This window comes from Botryllus schlosseri, chromosome 8 (assembly GCF_051294905.1).
Source record: "Botryllus schlosseri isolate E-star chromosome 8, Bs_hap1, whole genome shotgun sequence".
Taxonomy (NCBI): domain Eukaryota; kingdom Metazoa; phylum Chordata; class Ascidiacea; order Stolidobranchia; family Styelidae; genus Botryllus; species Botryllus schlosseri.
Window position 1 is genome coordinate 13,631,253 of NC_137243.1, and position 18,559 is coordinate 13,649,811.

The 18,559-nt window shown below is 42.2% G+C and overlaps 2 protein-coding genes across 2 annotated transcripts in view; one reads left to right on the plus strand and one right to left on the minus strand.

The window, feature by feature from the left end:
* The first annotated feature begins 912 nt into the window (after window positions 1-912).
* LOC145444234 (uncharacterized) lies at window positions 913-13,377 on the plus strand. Its single transcript, XM_080322182.1, has 9 exons — window positions 913-1,145; window positions 1,205-1,361; window positions 4,900-5,084; window positions 6,363-6,492; window positions 6,553-6,821; window positions 7,498-7,616; window positions 7,936-8,044; window positions 9,042-9,277; window positions 11,908-13,377. Exons 1-9 carry the CDS (start codon window positions 983-985, stop codon window positions 11,950-11,952), a joined length of 1,413 nt encoding a protein of 470 aa, XP_080178308.1. The 5' UTR covers window positions 913-982; the 3' UTR covers window positions 11,953-13,377.
* LOC145444207 (structural maintenance of chromosomes flexible hinge domain-containing protein 1-like) overlaps window positions 12,341-18,559 on the minus strand; it is a 53,872-nt gene continuing 47,653 nt past the window's right edge. The window contains exons 40-43 of the mRNA XM_080322142.1: window positions 18,034-18,104; window positions 17,797-17,968; window positions 13,874-14,032; window positions 12,341-12,556 (exon numbers count right to left, since the gene is read on the minus strand). Coding sequence (XP_080178268.1) covers window positions 12,477-12,556; window positions 13,874-14,032; window positions 17,797-17,968; window positions 18,034-18,104 — 482 coding nt within the window. The 3' untranslated portion in view covers window positions 12,341-12,476. The remainder of the gene's footprint in view (window positions 12,557-13,873; window positions 14,033-17,796; window positions 17,969-18,033; window positions 18,105-18,559) is intronic.

Sequence of the window (18,559 nt, forward strand, 5' to 3'; positions counted from 1 at the left end):
TTTGATCTGGGCCACGGAACATTTTTAAATTGGAGATGGAGTCATGACCATAAAAGGTTGGAAACCACTGGATGTGGGGTGTTTATAAAGCTCAGCCCCCCCTCAGAAGTTACATCGATTACCCTATAGTCTGGGCTCAAAATCATTGTTTATTTGGGCGGGAGGGTGCTGAAAACGTGTGTTTTCGGTCCCGGTTACACAACACATAGCTACATACATACTCCTGAACCGGATCGTGACCACCTCTGGTCTATGAGCAAAGGTTTGCTAGTATGACGTCATAACTCATTTTGAAATCCACTAGTGGGCGCTAAAGAGTGTCCGGAATTTGGGTTGCTGAAATATGGTAACCCTAGATTGATTTTTTATTATTTTTGTTGGATTTTCCAACGTCAAGGGGAGCCGCAAGTTGGCGAGCTGAGAGTCACATGCGGCTCTCGGACCCGCGGTTGGCAATCATTAATCTAGAGAGGATTTTTAAGTTAATTAGATCTCTCGAAAATGCTCTATATCTTATGTTGGTTTACGAAATACTTTTTGAGTCCCCTTCGAGCTCGCTCTCCACCCTATTGGGAAATTTGGGGTGCGGCAGTTATGGCCCTGGCAAGAATGCAAATCGTTGGGCGCGATAAATTGACCTCTATGAAAATGGGCAATGGATACATTATGACGTAACAAACATATGCTCATTAGGCCTTTTCAGCGCAATCCATATATTGTCTTCCAACATAGCTTCTAAGATGCAAAATAAATGTAATCGTGAGTAATTGTGATTACTTTTCCAATGTAATCGTAATCGTAATCGACTACTTCCTGATTCTGCTGTAATCGTAATCGTAATCGCGTCATTCAGAAGTAATCGTAATCGCAATCGATTACATTCATGAAGTAATCACCCCATGTCTGGATAGAATTAACGTGCATTCATTCAGTGTAGGCTTATAGCTGATGGTGAGGTGTTAGTGGGCAGTGAAAGTGTAAAATGAAGAATGTCGTGTATGCGATAATCTACCTCACACTCATCCAGCCTTCAACTAGTTCATCCGAAGTCGAACAGGAATTCAAAACGGAATACCAAAAGAAAGTGGAGTGCTATCCTTACCCTAGTATGTGTAAGGTTGATCCTCATGATTGCTTAATGAATCGTAAGTCAGCGGATTCCCATTATGATAAATATAATCGGCTAATTTAAGATATTTATCAGGTGGTGGCGGATACGCCGAGGAAATGATGCGCGGCATTCACATCAATCATCCTGAGGTGTATAAAAGATTTCGTAATAGAACATTCGGGATTTCTGTTCCAGACTGCAAGACCGATGAATGTCAGAAAAGCAACGTGTACTCCATATACAGATTCCGGTAACAGTTAATAATTGTATATGTATTATATTCATATCAGGTAGAGTTTGTAAAGTTACGTGTAAGCAAGTCGACTGCTGGTACTTGACGAAATACTAGATTGTACAGCGTGGCACATATGTCATGTAAAAATATATGTAATCTACAAGTCATGGTTTTCATACGCCATCGTTTTGGAAGTCATGCACGAAATGACTGTGTAAATACATAAATTTTCAAGAAATCTCGACGGTTTAGCCAGCGACGATGGTTATGCTACCAATTATAACCAAAACCCCACAGTCAATTCGCGTTTTGCCTACTTCATTTTCATACACATCTTCCCACAGCACCCTGCTTGATAACGGCAAATCTCACTTTCCTTTCTAAATGCTGCTGCGAGATAGCGTAATGGTTATGCGTCCGGCTTCTCGATCGGTAGGTCGTGGGTTCGATCCCCGGCCGGATCATACCAAAGACTCGATAATTGGTATCCGCAGCTATCCTGCTAGGCGCTCTGCAATCAATCGATAGCTTGGAGGAGCAAAAAAACGGGTGCGCAGACTAGATGTCCTCACAGCCGTATCACAACTCCGTCGTCTCGATGGTGCAGGCGAAAAAGAATATCATATCTCTCTAAGCTTCTCACCGGCACCGGATCCGCATGGGCGGTGTCCTACAAATGCATAGAACGGAAGTGGGCCATGCGAATATTGATAAGTCTGCAGACAGTGGCCTGATATAAACTACCGTTGATGTCGCAGGATCAGCCAACAGCTTTCTCTCGCTCCCTTCCATTGTCAAGAGTAAAACGATGGTTAACTTATTAGTCAGCCTGTTATTTTGTCAGGGAGACTTAATGCGTCAATCTACTTGTATATTTCCTTTGTGGCAAATTATTCGATGCGCCACAACTCCTTGTCATTAGGAGGTCGGTGATAGTTTAGCTTTCTGCCGGCATGATCGTTGAGTGGAGTCGGTCGAGGCACGCGATCGATACCGACATAGCACTGCCGCGCAACCCGCCGATGTGCGATGAGACGTGCGGGTTTTATATGGAATTACCTAATTCATTTTGACGCACGGATACGGGCAAGGACTTTCGAATTATTCGTCGTGTGATCTAAATTTGGACGCATCTTTATAATCACTCGAAAGAGAGCCTTGTTATTTAACATTCAACATTATGCAACATTATTGATGTCAAATAAGTAGGGTTTATACCAGGGGTCGCCAACTCAAAATGGGTCGCGGGCCACTTTCCGAACTTGATCGACGCCGCGGGCCGCACAATTGTAACGTCGGCAACTTAATACTTGACACCTGATTAGCTATTAGCTAACGTGAAAAGACACGATATTGACTACATCAATGTAACCTGCTGTTGTCTAACACGTGGGGTACATATTGTTGAAAGGAATCACTGCTTTGCATTAATACAACTCTATCAAATATATGTAATGATTATAGCTTGATGTATATTCTGTAGTATGCGCCGCATCCGATATCTGGCCGCGCTTTCCTGCAACCGGATGCACTCGGATTGACCATACTATACCAACTCTTCCACGAACCTCAACAAAACGCCTCTAAACATCAATATGTGTGTATCAGTACGTTATTGGCAATTTGGTAATTAAAATGAGTTTGCGCAGTATGCTATTTAATCTACGACGGTCATTCTGTTGATGTGAGTCATGAGGTTTTAGCAGTAGGCTAATGAAGCGAAACTGCCTCATAGTTTTCCTAATTTGAAAATAAAATAATAATTAGGTTATTAACTAATTTCCAAATTTAGAGGTTTTGCGGACCCCCTGAAATTGCTTCGCGGAACCCCGGTTGAAAACCATTGCATTGTGTTGTACATGACTTGCTAATTGCTAGTGTAAGGGAGAGGTGGAATCAGTCTCATTGTCCTGTCGTCTTTTGTGAGCTCGGTATTAGAAATGTCAAAACCATTTTTAGCGCAGAATGGTGATATTGAATGCGAGGGAATATATCTTTGAGTAAACAATGACGATTTTAAAATTAAATTATTTAGATCAATCAATCAAATCATTTAGAAATACAATAATGATATATATTTTCGGAAATCTGAAATCATGTCGCGGGCCGCAAAAACACCCCTGGCGGGCCGCATGCGGCCCGCGGGCCGCGTGTTGGTGACCCCTGGTTTATACCCTGTTTTTTAGTGGTTTGCTACGGTTATACCGGCTCATTTTGAAAACAAATAAATTATATCAATTCTCGTTATCCAATGAATTGTTATGTTGAAACAACAGGTATTCTTCTCAATGACGCAGTACTCTATAGACCTGGAGTGTCAAATTCAATTCGGTCGAGGGCCGGGTACAAACCTTTTGATCGCTTGCGGGCCGGGCCAGTCATCAATGATCACTGGAACGCGTCATTATCAAGCGATTCTAGCCTATTATACAATGTATATACATAATATTACGATTTGTCTTAGCTACACATTTATTCGCCAACAATGGAATTGGCAAGATTCGATAAGGGGTCGTAGGTTAGTTATGTTATTATAAACCGGTAACAGCCTAACAGGTAGCTTTAACTTGCGGGTTTCGACGATATAATTTGGCATACTTTTCTGGCCCATTAGTCTTTGTAATGACGCTGCGTTGCTTTAGTCCTGCTTCCCTCTGCCTATAACTGTAGAGGCGGCCGCCGGAACTTGGTTCATTATTATGAAATCACCATTCGGGTTTCTATGGATGCCAGGGAAGTTATACAGTATTACGAGTTTACGACCACATATATATGTAATATTCTTTTGTTTAACTATTATACTGTCTATGTAATTGGCATATAATGGATTCGCAATGACGTGTATAACTAGTTTTTTGTCCATTTTTTTAGAAAACTCTGAACTGAGTGTGCACTTTTATGCCGTCTTGAAATTTGGTATCGATGTCACTGACTTATCATTACTAACGATGGCTTGAATTAAAACGCAATAATATTGCCCTCGAATGGTTAAAACGTGACCCGGGGCCTCTACAAGCATGATACATATTTGCTGTCTTGTGGGTTTTCGAGAAGGTATTGATATCGAACGATCCCAACTTTTGATGGAAATTTGCTTGGTAATCTGCGGGCCGGATGAAATCACCTGGTGGGCCGAAAGCGGTCCGCGGACCGTAATGTTTGACACTTCTGCTAGACCTTATAGCTTTTCGTATATTTTGATTACGAGGCGCACGTACACTACAGTGTGCAAGTACAATAACAGTCAAATAAGTTATTCCGAACCAAAAATATAATCAGATTCCTGCGGGCAAATATTCCTATATTCTACGAATTATAATTTACGGTAATGTACATCATTGAACAACGAGCATGCGTGAAATATCTGATTTTGATATTCAGATGTCGTGATCCTTGCTTGACCAGCACCAGTGTTAGGCTATATGGTCCTTCATTATAAGGATTGATAAATCTTCCTGCACCATAGTAGGCTACCACCCGTGACACAGTAAACTCTCCACATGTCGCAATTGAAATTACGTCCATTTTTACTGGGATCAACACATATTTTCAGAGAAAAATACCTTAACGCCGGACGACGGGACGTAGCTGCGGAACGCGTACAGGGATGTTGCGATATCAATTTTCAACAAACCTGTATTCTTCCCGACCACGAAGAAAATACTGCGCTTGCATTAGTGATACGTAAAGCTAAAAGTATGGAGGACGATGTTTGGTACTCCATGATTCTAATTACAGGTGATCTATCAACTTCATAGATTCACGATCATACGCCACTTGTATCGGCTGAATCGGTGCTTACACTGCTTACTGCCTATGTGCAATGAACAATATACTTATTCGCTGTGGCCACGAGAAAGTACTTTTGTGTGTTTTGGTGTCCTGTCGGAAGATATATGCCAAGTCCTTATCAGTGTACTACTCACTTAATCGCTTGGATATGTGCAAATTGAATGTTTCAAAATGGCTCAGGTCAACAGTCATTTGCCGGATTTAATTAAACTCGTCAATATAACGTACGATGCCTGTCACAAATCCATGCAAATTTACACTCGATATATCAGTGTTTCCCAAACTTATTTATGCAGACGCCGCTCTGAACAACGAACAAGGTAGAGCAAACGACCCATTAGTCGAAAAATGTTGTTTTGTTTACTGCACACACGAACCATAGTTGGCGATTATCGTTGATCCAATTCATAGGCTCCCGCACCACGACGCACGTTATGTTGGACACAACTTTCAAGAAAGTTCAGGCCGGATACGATCAAGGGTTGAATAAAAATAAGGCAATCTTCCTCGCAAAATCATCGTACTTTGTTGTGGTGCCTTGATCATTCAGAACTTCATATTCGTTGTACACTACACGCAGGTCGCAGTCGTTCACATGTACTCTCTGGCTAATAGCTCTGTTCGACTATAGAAATTAAACATTTAATTTCTATAGTTCGACGATTCATTTGTTACAAAACGCATTGTTCTATAGTTTAATTTCTATAGTTCGACGATTCATTTGTTACAAAACGCATTGTTGCATAAGAATTACGGTTATTGGTGATGATTTCCGATTGGATGTTACGATGCACCTATAGTAGCCAGTACGACCGCGAACGACGTGACAGCATATATCTTTTATTAGTATGCGTATTGAGATATTAATTTGCGAATTTCCCAAACAGATTTCTATAGTGCATAACAACCCCTTTACACTCAGCGTTCATAATCGCCCAGTTTGCAGCGTGCGAGAACTTCCAGTTCATCCCATCACTTATCAACATCACATGGCTTCAAAAACTATTTTATGTGCATATAAAAGATGTACTGGTAGACCTTCGCATGGATGTGATAGACGCCGGCGAATCGTGAAGGCAAGGCAGCGCCGAACTATTTTGTTAGCGATCGCCTTCGTAAATCAAAGATACTCGATGAAGTTGAATTTAGCCAACATAAGCAATACGCTTTTATCTAGATTAGACGTCCCTGGCTTTTATACAGAAGCTCTCGAAAATATTGCAGAAAAAGCTTCCTTGTTTTGCGAGTCCGACGAAGACGCCGACTGCTACTATATCGACAGGAAAAACGGATCCTTAATGTTTAAGTATGAATTCAGCCCTCTCTCATTGGACGAAGTCGTCGGGTACCTCAAGTATGAGAATGAAACGTATATCCCTGTTGAATGCGTGTGCCTAAAAGCTAATCGTTCCAGACCTGACTATTGCTTCTTCCACGCTTCGAACGACCTGGCCTCGCGTATCCCAAAGGACAATATTACCATAACGAAAATCGACGAGAACGGACGGACGGACTGTATCGAAGTGCTGAATAGCAAACATAACAGCGTGTTCGATATCGTTAGAAACCACGCCGATATCATCTTGGAAGGGGTTATATGTTTTCGTATGCGGGTAATGAATCAACCTGACTGGCTGCCTTCTGTAGGGTGCTTCCATCTCGAGACATCTGTAGCCAAATCAGGTGAGATCTACATTCTGCAGATACCTATTCAATATAGCCGAGGGCGCGGCTTTGGTTACAGTGCAAAGAGATCTTTTTGGCTTGTTCTTTAGTCGGCCGCTTAATATTTATACTCAGTTTGGGTTCAAAGGTGTCGGCCAAATACGTGAGAACTTAATATTCGTATTGAAATAAACCCGAATATTTTTAGCCGATACTAAATCTTTTGGATTTTCTACTATGTATTTGCAGACGATTCCCTATGACGAGTGTCAGCCGACAATATTTGGGTTTATTTCATTAACAATGTATTATGCAATTGTAGTCTCAAAGAGACACTTCAAATACTTCTTCTAAACAGATTTGTCGGTTTTCTTCATCAAGCACCTTCCTGTCGGCGTCAGGTCCGATATGTTTAGTAGGCATATTATAGGGTTACCATACGTCCTTAGATACATTAAATCATCACTGAAATAACACTCCGCCGTGCATTTCTGGAGCTGGGCCGGAATGAAAAAGATATTTACCATTTTTCAGGATTTTCCTCCGGCTTTGCAAGTCTGAAAATTTTTGAAAAAGTGTCCTCTTTTGAGATTTCCAAAATATGGTAACCCTATCATATTATATATATTACAACGTAATTGCGTAAATGTAATTCTTTTTGACACCGCAATATATGCGTTGAACTTGCGTCTAGACACGTCATCATACCTCGCCGCCACTGTGATTTCAATCGTCGTGTTCGTGATGATCTTGCTGATCATTGGCTGTTATAAAAGGATTTTAATGGACAGGAAGTTTGAAAAGAGTGTGCCGGTAAGCATATCGATGTATGTTTACTACGAATCAATACTAAACTAAACTGCCATGGACTTGAAATCCAGTCAAAGAAGGCTTTCGTAGTGTAGCATTTCTTTCGTCTTTTCTTGAATATCAGCCTGAGCATATAACGCTCTTCATGTTATAGTTAAACATCCGCGTTAGTGTGACACCATATCATGACTTTTCCTATCCATATCAGCCGATGGCTATATTATCCACACTCGGCACGCGGCATGGAATACACTGAATATCTCAATTATCCTCTCTAAAACATGCTATGTAGTTAACTCTAATTTCCATTTATCGGTCGCAGAAATCACTTGTCATAGCCAAGACAGACTATTGCGATGAATTCAAGTCGTCAGTCAACACAGCAAGTAAAAGCGACCAATATCCGGAAGAAATATTTTTCTGCGTCGAAGGTGAGTGAGACGAAACACGTTGAAGGGTGTTTTTCAAACGCGTCTTGTTTGAGTGAAAAATTTGAAGGTCCGACGTGACGCAAAGTTAGCGACGAGGCCAATTTTACACAAGTATCGCAGAGATCTAAAAATATGAATCTCGGTACTACTGCGTGTGCGTTCACTATACGTTATCACAACAACCGAATGAAGTATTAAAAAAGCCTGGGCGGTGCTACAAGTCGGCAGATACGGAATCATAATAAAGAATATCGACCTGGTTAAAATGACCATGACCATGCTACTCGACAAACACCATGAATACCACAATCAACAAACGAATTACTAGTAGGTGGATTTCATAAAATTGCAACGGTTCACTGTCGTAGTCTTGAGAACATATATGCAAAATCAATCGACGCATAAGTAACAACAACACTTTCACTGTTTCAGAAAGAAAGCGAATGATGCGTTATTTGTATCGATCGGTATGAGATACTACGAAGTTTTAGAAAAGTACGCTCTGGTCTTGTCTATAGGCATGAGCTTGCTTTTATACACCAAATTTACCGGAGCGGTAGGATTGTAGGACATCGCAAATTAATGAATGACCCCACTATAAATCGGAAGCGTGCTTAGGCTCTGGAGCAGAATAATGGCATGGGCGAGCACATATTGCAACGTTGCCTATCCGTGATCGTAACGTTTATTATGAGATGTCTCTGCATAAAACAGCCGTTTTTGACACAATTCCATACTTACAATTGTGAGGTTTAGAATGTGTTAAAACAATATACAACAAACTACTATCTCCTCGACGTCATAATCAATGCGCTCATGTATTATATCGCTTCGGTTTACCTGACCTGAAATCCCGCCAAAATTTGGTCGCTTGAAACCGAGAAAGCACTCTTGTCAATATTACATTTTCATAAGCATCGATTCTGCGGGTCATCCGGTGCAGCGAACATGAGGCGATATTCTCTGGCGTGAATAATGAATATACACTTTCGCACAGATGAATCCGTCAATGTCGACAAAATCTGCCCGGACGCAAACGACGCGCTTGTGCACGAAAATTGCGCCGAAGATATAACTGAAGATCGTGGTTATCGCGAAAAGATTTTAACGGACGCAGAGACAGAAGGGGTGTATTGTGAAAAGATTGGGTTGGCTCAAGCCGACGGAGAGTATTCGGTTAAGTTCGACCATCAAGTCGACGCGGACGGAGTGTACTGTAACAAGTTCAATCTGGTAAGCACAGACTTATTAATGAATACTTTCATTCAACACGTTCATGTTTATGAACCGTACATAGAAGTGCTGTGAATTGCTTATCTATACTCTGTAGTTCTCATTAGCCTCGCCACTTCAGTTTTCAACAGTGAAACTCAGAATCCAACACCTTATATATCATCAAGCAGCATAAGCTGCTGGTGCTGGTTCATTGGTATCCAAACTTGTACGTACATATGTACAATGTACAATTGCACAGTACATGTACGACGTACGTACGTACACGCACAGCCACCAACCTAATTAATTGACCGTCGATTAACCATTGCTTTTCGAGTATTTCTGGTTCTTGTCGCGGATTTAGAAAAGAGGTTAGTCACATTTATAGTTGCGCATTTTAAAAATAATTGAATTGTAGAAAACACGTGTTTTCGTTTGGCGTGAATCGTGATACCGGTGTTCTGCTGTGTGATGTTCTTGCAGCCATTGATAGATCAGAGTCACCACTATTAGCAGTTGCGTAGCCAGGGGCGGGTTTTGGGGGTCGGGCCTCTTTCATTTCAAACTTAAAACCCCGTCCCTTTGATATATTGATTCGATCTACGATGTATTCTTACGTCATTTGTAAATCAGTGATACGCATTACCAGTTATTAGTTGTGATTTAGGTAGTCGCGGATTTGTAAAGGTAGTTAGTTCTAGTGCTAGTTGCGCAATTTGAAAATCCAGCAGTTTGTAAAAGTACGACGGTAACACGTATTGTATATGCAGGGATATATAGATATATCCCTGTGTATGTATGCATGCATGAATATTGCGCGGTTTACATCTGACGCGAGTAGGGGCTATAATGACTATGCGAGGTTGTACGAAAGCCTGGCGATTTGCATCACCGCTGACTTCATTGAATGCGCCGGCTTGCGTAGGCTTCCGAAAATATGCGTTTGCTTACGCAGGAATTTTACGGAATGTTGGTTATGACGCGTACCGCCTCAGGATGTGTGTACTGTGAAATGTATTGTATACAATGCCTATACTAGTGTGGATGGAGTTGTTGTTCATACTTTTTCTGATACGGCTGAGTCGGAATTAATTTTCAAGAAATAGGATTGCAGTTGGACATGGGAATTAGTCGCCCCGCACCAGCCTATACCGGGGATGTGTAACCCACCCAGGGTTGTAATGACTCGACTCGAGTCACAATTGTCTGATGACTCGAGTCATTTTCTCAAAATACGGAAATGGCTCGACTTGGACCCGAGTCATTGCGCATGACTCGAACCAAGTCATATGACTCGAGACTCAGACGGCCAAGACCGACATTTCATTGTGATTTCGAATAATAGAAAAGTAACCACCCTATTGGAATTTCGTCTATTAGTACTGGTACTTGAAAATAATGAAAATGCGATCAGATAGCCTACTGCTGAAAGTGAGGAAAATTAGTATATTATAAATGCGAACCATTCGATATCACTAAGCAGAGTTATAAAAAGTGGGTTTAACGAGACTTTAACTGGAAACTGAGCAATCAACACAATGACTTAGACTTGACTCGGTGGGGGATTGGAAATGACTCGAGTCAAAACTATTAAAATGAGATTGACTTGGTTACAACCCTGATGTAACCTTGCTGATAAGTGGACCATATGGTCATAGCGCGGTGCTAACGCCAGTCACACAAGAAACTTCTTTAGTAGGTGCGAGCGAGTACCTTAGGAATTGGTCACGATGATGGCAGTTGGACTGTTCATAACAGTCGTCAATAGCTGAATCTAAATCGCTCAATTTTGGTTTGGTTTCATTAAATAAAGTTTTGTCAAGAACATTCATGTGCAATGTCAGCATGCGCATATTTTAGTGTTTTATTGGCCACTTTTCGAGTCCATTCGTGGTTGTAGCTCAAACAAACCAGACTAAGCTAAATATAAAGACTCATTTAGCAGGTAGCACGCTATCAAAATTGGTTCTTCATCGCGGGAGACATACCATTGGCCTGTGCAGTCGTTAAGTCATTACCTAGATTGAAAGGACGTAATGACCTGAGCTCCCGCGATCCGACGCGAAATGCAGCACAGAAAACCGCATAAGTGTATGAAGCGATCAGTAGCGGATAATGATGTAGCCTAGCAGCCGGTAATTGCAGCTAGTTTCGAATTTTGTAGCGGCTGGCCACCAGTAAATAAACTCGGACGAAGGGTGAGCGCGCAACGATGTGTTGCAAAACAGCTAGGTTCGATGTTTACGATTCGACTTCTACTTCCCCGATATACGGGCCGACCTACATTGATTGACTATTCCCCGCCGTTACGACTCCATCCTATCTGTTCATTGCATCGCAATCTTGGCGTTCGAAATTGATGAAAATGTTAAATTGAAGCTAACCTAAAGCCTAATTCCAGCGTCGCGAACACGACACCCATCCATCGCAGTAGCATTTTAGTAGTGATTTCCCGACTTCGTTCCACCGATTCCAAAATATGGTAACCCTATGGCCTATATTAACACGTAGAACTAGCAATTTTTCTTCTGTAAGTGTGCCGCGAGCATTGTAAAATTTTTCTAGTGTGCCACTAACTGAAAGTATTTGCGAACCACTGCCTTGGTGCGATTTCATCCTCAAGACTCTTACTACATTTCCCGTTTCAGATCTCGTACGTAAGAGTCAAAAACGAAATCGAGAAGCCTTCCTGACAGAAGAAACCGCCGGCTTGACACAAGCATCCATCCGTCACAACTGAATCACGTATGCATTATCGGGAATCCACCCGAGTGGGCGCACGGTTCCGACGAAAAACGATGATTCACGAACGGCCACCTATTTGCACAATGCGCAAACGCGCGCCGCAAGTCGACAGCGCCTCAAAGGCGTGGAGCTGAACGGCCGCAATTCACGAACAGACTCTATAAATTCACCGCGCAAAGCGCACTCGTACCATACACAGACACTGTGTATTACCTGGTATATATATGTCTATCGCAGACAGAGGTGGAAATCCGTGCCACCATCGCGATCAATCATTGTAAAAAAGAAACCTTCAAAACAATACATTCCTTATCCTTCCCAGTTCGACCGCGAACGTTGTAGAATGAGAAACATCAGAAATTTATTGACACGGTACGATCGCGCGGTAGCGCGTACAAAATGCGTTTACGCGTACAAAAATAAGGCAGTGTGCGTAGGGGGGATAAAACGTCGGCTAAAATTCCGGCGCACATCAGCGCCGTCTTCTCTTGGCCGGAGTGGGGGCCTTCAGCTTTTGCCTCGGCGCCGCCGGACGGAGAGAGCTCGAAACACCTGTGAAAGTAACTAAAGATTACAAACTTACATATAGGTTAGTTGTCTATAAGTATCGCACTAGAAGAACTGCCAGTAAGCGACTATAAAGTTTTAACAACGGTCCAACAAGGCGGGACAAAAACTTAACCACAAATAATACTGTAATCCCAGTTCTATCTACATCGAATTAGATAATGTGGTATTTTTCGACTATACCGATTTCATTGCACTTTGTGACAATATTGTGGGTTGATCACGAATTTATTTCCACTAATGTACGTCGTTTTTAACTACATATTTCGTATTCTGCCATCGTATACGATCAATCGAGGTTTAGAGCCTGCCACGGCGGAAACCAGCATCGATACTACAATTGTTGTTGATAAATTAACTCTTAAGTGGCAAGGAACGTATTATTTCCGAACAGTACGGTAAAAAAAACCATCATTCCCAACTGACTCAATCATTGTGCACAGCACTAGCCGCAACGCGTGGCCAATTACTGTGATACCGACTAACGTACTGTTATTCATTCCGCATCGACTTTTATTGGATTAGGCGGCCGCGGGCTCGCAATCTTACCGCCCGCATTCGCGTACGACAACGTCGCGATTTCCTATATAGTTTGCAATCGCGATCGCCGCACTCTCTCAGAACGTTTTCATGCCTATTGCCTATGGTGTTGACGGTGTATTTTTTGTCACAGTGTTCGCCGTGCAACTATATCGCTCGTACTGTCCGCACATTCCTTTTTCGCGCCATTTCTTCGCCCAGTGTGCTTTACGTTACCTTTTTTACCCGGCATGATACGGGAAAATTAAATTTATTATCAATTCGGACTCGTGGTTCAGGCAGTGTTCAATAGTGAGGCAGCGTTCGTGTTTTGCGAGCGCGCGGGTGTCAGACGTTGATAAACTAGCGAAGATGAGCCTAGGCAAAATAGCGAGTGTTATATTAGCGTGGTGTTCAAAATCGCGTCCGGGTGGCGAGATTTCTGGTGAATTTCGCATTAGAAATGAAACAACTATTATTACTATGAAAGCGATACATCAGTATTGCGATGTACGGCATTTCTTGAATTCGAGATTAGAGATATAATAGCTATTATTATTATTATGAAATCGATGCGTTAGTATCGTATTAATAAATTCGAAAATGATTGTTTATGAATGTGTATCAGCGTAAATTGTGATTAATGCACTAGGTATGTATGTACACTGCACAGTATGTATGCACAGTACCAACGTATTCGGGATAGTGGTTACAGCAAGGGTAGGTTAGGACTCCCATAGTGTCGAAATCACTGGTAAGCGGCAACCCATACTGGTAGCTCACTTATTTTCGCCTGTATGTCTTTCAAGCGATCGAGCGCGTCTTGGTGTTCCCGTCTCTTCTGCAGCATCTCGTCCGTCTCGAGCGACGCCTCGTGGTTGCCCAGCTCCGCCCGGGCCGCGTCTGTCTCGATGGCGCTGTCTTTCAACTTGACCAGCAGCTCTGAAAACGAAAAAAGCGCGGAGATAACGCAGCCCGTTCGGTTCCTTTGTTGCGTTACGACTCTAGGAACATCACTTTTCCAGTACAACATGACTTGTCGGACTTTGCTGTTAACAACTTCAGACGGGCAGTTACGCTAGTTATTCCATTGGGAAGCAATGAAACATGCGATTTTCTCGCAGAAGGACAGCTCATGATTTACGAAACGAACCGGTTTTTAAAACGCCATTGTCACAAATAAAAGTAGTTTATACTGTCTGATTACAAATCCTATTCCGTGATCGGTGCAACAGAAATCATAATTATATTGCCATTTGCGCTTTCGTTGCTATGTAAGTGCTTTATGCGTGTGTGGCGATGCGAACATGACTTTTATATTTTGAATTACATAATTAAAAGCTCTAAACGAGATTTCTAGGAGTTGACAACGCAATGCGGGTATGTTTGTCAACAATGCAACTTAGTTTCAGTCACATATTTTCTTTGTGTTCGTAGTAACAAGCACTTAGCACATCCATCGCATTACCAAGTGAAAATAATTTTTAAAACAGTTTTCCTTCTCTTGTAAGTGTGCCGCGAGCGTTTTACAATGTCTCTACAGTGTGCCAAAGGCTGAAAACTTTAGGAATCACACTGGATTAATCGATCGCGCTTTTACTATATTTTACGTACGCAGGCTCGCAGAAAACATATTCCTCAGAACAGAAGATCTGCGAGATCAACGATTCGGAGTCAAGCGATCAATTTCACGCACCGTTCGTTCATGGATTGTTTTTAAGCTGCCGACAAAACGTCAACGGGCGCCTTGACAAACGCTAGTCCTTGTTATGAAGCGAGCGTGTTTTTCCGTTATCAAAAAAGCGACAAGGGCAAATCGCGTCAATATCGTGCTTCCTCGTTCGCGAAAACATACACTGTCGCCTCTTTTGCGCGTAATTGTAGAAATTCAGCCATTGGTAATCTCCAAAATTTTAGTTTAACCGTGGTACAGAACATCCGTGTTTATTGTTCACGTCAAAGACACCGTTACATGTCGTTTCGTTACAGAGAAAAACGTAACCACAAATTGATAATCGAAACCACAATGTTTACACTCAAAGTGCAAACCGTCACCATCGATATCAGAACGACAGCGAACAGATATTAAATTGTGAAGCAAGCGCAGAGCATCCGCATACGTACAACTTTACAGTTGCACAGGGCGCCAAGAAGCGATCGCGTACTAACAACAAAACAATTTACAGTGAACAAAAATCATCCACCAACTAACTACCAACGCCGAATAAAACACAACAGGAAGGATTAGAGTCACGGATTGCCCGTACTGTGTAATTAACGGAATTGCGAATCACGAACACGACAAGACAACGCAGTATAACACAAAAAGCGCGCGTGCGCGACCCGTCACATGCGACGCGCTTACGCCAATTCCGCGGGCGATTACGCCAGCTCCGTAATCTCGGGCGGCTTAACAAGGCCGCAAGATGCACGCACGCGCGTATTCGACTAATCGCCCACCTTATGAAGCTTGGCACACAGATTCTTGTTTTAGTTGCGCATTTTGAAAATCCACTAGTGCGCACAAATGCGTTGGCATAACTTTATCGCCCCCTGAAAACTAGAAGTCATCAGAACGAAGTACTTTTCCGTGCTACTCAAGTAGATTTTAACTACTTCTTTCATATGCGCAAGTAGTTTTGTTTGCATGCTACTTATACTTCCATTTTTTTGACACATAAATACTGTTTTTTTGCGTAACATACCAATCTCCGTTACAATGCAACATTCGAGGCTGATTTAGGGGGGGTTCCAGGACCACGAGCAGAATAAAATTTATATTTTCGCAGTCAGTACCACGATAGCTTTCGATTGATACCCATTTTATCAAATTTAAAGGTCGGCAAGCCGGTCAAAAATTACAGTCAAATTGCCTTTGACCAAATGAAAAGTGTGACGTAGAGGGAGACCAATTCCACAGAGCCGTGAGATTTGCTTGTGTCCACACCATATATGACACTATCATTACAGCGTCTTTTATCAGCAACCTGCCGTTTCATTCAACAACGTGACAATGCCAATAACGTATTTTCGCATTATGATGAAACAGATATCGCACTGCCCCTTGATTAACAACACCACGTCGGCATAATCACCTCGCTAACCTTATCCAACTTCATGCGCCCGGATAAACAATTTTCAATCACTCTATTAGCATTCTTCCGGGTAAGCTAACTTTATGATCACCTCCTGAAAAGGGCCCCGATTAGAAGTTTTTGATCACACGATTAGCGTTCTCCTGGAACAGCTAACTTTATGATCTCCGCCCTTAGAGACAAACTTCCGCAGTCATAAATACAATGCTCTCGTCAAAGCAAAGTATGTACTTAACCCGAACTAACAGTAACCTAACCAAAGGACTAATTGGAAAATGAGGACCTATCATTGGAATGCATTCCAGGAACAATTTCGTGAATTGCCGTACAATAAATACTAATCAGTACCTATCATTTAGAATGCACCGATACAATACATTCGTGAATTACCGCATGGTACATTTAAAAAGGGTTCACTTGGCTGCAGTTATCGCCATACTTAACCCAGAATTTGCTTCCGATTTTGCATGTTTGCTGCTAAAGTTACCGATATTTAGTATTGATTAATTCTTGATTAACATTTTTCACTAGAGTGTGTACTAGTTTGTGTACCAGGCCATGGACTCCAGTTGACCTTTGAGAAGGTCGTATCCATCATTCCTATCCAATTCCTAGTAATGTGCGCGCGTTTTTTTCTTTAACATCGCGTTGTTTGTTGTTATGTATTTCAGTTGCATGAAATGCAATTATATCTCTCCCTTTAGGCACGCAGATCTGCGACCATCTCGCTCGAACCGCCTCGATGTGACGCCGTCTCGCGGAAACACGTTTTGGCCGTCAACACAGCACGTTACACGCTTTTCGTGATATCACAACGGACCGGACGCCTATACGGCGTAACGCGTTCCAGTCGTGCGGCGCAATAACTGGTGCCCGTCTGGGAAACCAGGAAGGCAAATTGCTAAAAATGCTTCAATCCAACATGCAAGGCCGTGAGAGCGCCGTTAATAAGCGACTCTTCTGTAAAATGATCGGGCGGGGTGTATTTACACTTCACAATACCAGAGGCAAGAATTACATTGCTCCATGACGGACGATTCCGCGACGAGGTTTCAGTCACTATACTTGTACAGATTAGAAAAAGGCCTCACGCGTTTTTATTTCAAACGAATGTTCACTGATTTGCCGAGACTGACAATTTCAAATCCAAAATGTTGTGCTAAGATTTCGTAGTCAGTCTCATCGACCTTGCTACTCCAACTTTATTTGCTTTCTACAAACCCCATAAAAACATCTGGAAAAAGCAATACGTTTGTATCAGTCGGCTATTGGTAATTTGGCAATCGAAATGAATCAGCATGGTGGGATATTTCATCCCAGACGGCCATTCTGTAGATGTGACTCCCGTTCAGCAGTTATGAAGCGAGACTGCCTCGTGATTTCCCAACAGTTTAAAAAAAAACTTACAAATTAGGTTTTCAATCCTTACGCAAATTCAGAGGTTTCACGGACCCCCTGAAAATGCATCGTAGATCCCGGTTGAAAATCACTGGCCGAGAATACTTACTTCTTTACATATATGGAAATCGCCACTTGCATTTGTCTTAAGACTCTAAAGCCACCCATATTTTGACTGAAACATGATCAACGAATAGATAAAATAGTGCATACCGATGATTTGTTCCTTCTCCTTCAGCGAGGCGGGGGCAGGCGCCCCAAACACGACCCCTCTCAGCCTGTCGATGGACAGCGCCCGGTTTTGATTGCCCCCAAACTTTCCGTTGCTCCTAATCCTCTCGCCCGTCCTCGTGAGAATGGTAGGACAGTACGTGAATTTGACGACCTTGAGTAAAAGTTCACGCGCGTCAAGCTTTCGCGGATACGGCCACAATGAAACGCGACGCTCACTTGATTACGGTATTCGTTGGCAGACTCCAGGTCGTCGAGGATCAGCGTTTCTCCCAAGAGCATGCCGAAAACTGCGTAAAATCAGACTTTTACTGTACAATCCAAGAAATTTCGAAGTTGTACGTAAATAGCCTCCATGAAGTACAAAACTTAAATCGACTTGTTCGAACCACTGGAGCTTCAAAACGCGCAACTACAACTAGAACCACTCACATTTCAAAACTCACAAACAGAACTAGAATTAGAACTAACGAAAGAGGCAACTGATTAATTTAGCCACATTAACATCATTACAAGTTTTAAATTAGAAGGGTTTCTATTTGTTCAGCAGCTAAATGTTTCTTTAAATACGCATCTAAAACTAGAACTACTCAAAACCAATAGCGAATAGTTAACCGTCAACTAACTATATTGGTAGTTCGTATAAATCTGTCTTCACCACCGGAACAAATAACATCTTCATTTATTCCACTGTGGCTTTTCGGGTGGAGTAATAATGATAATAATGATAAACTCGCCGGTCGGT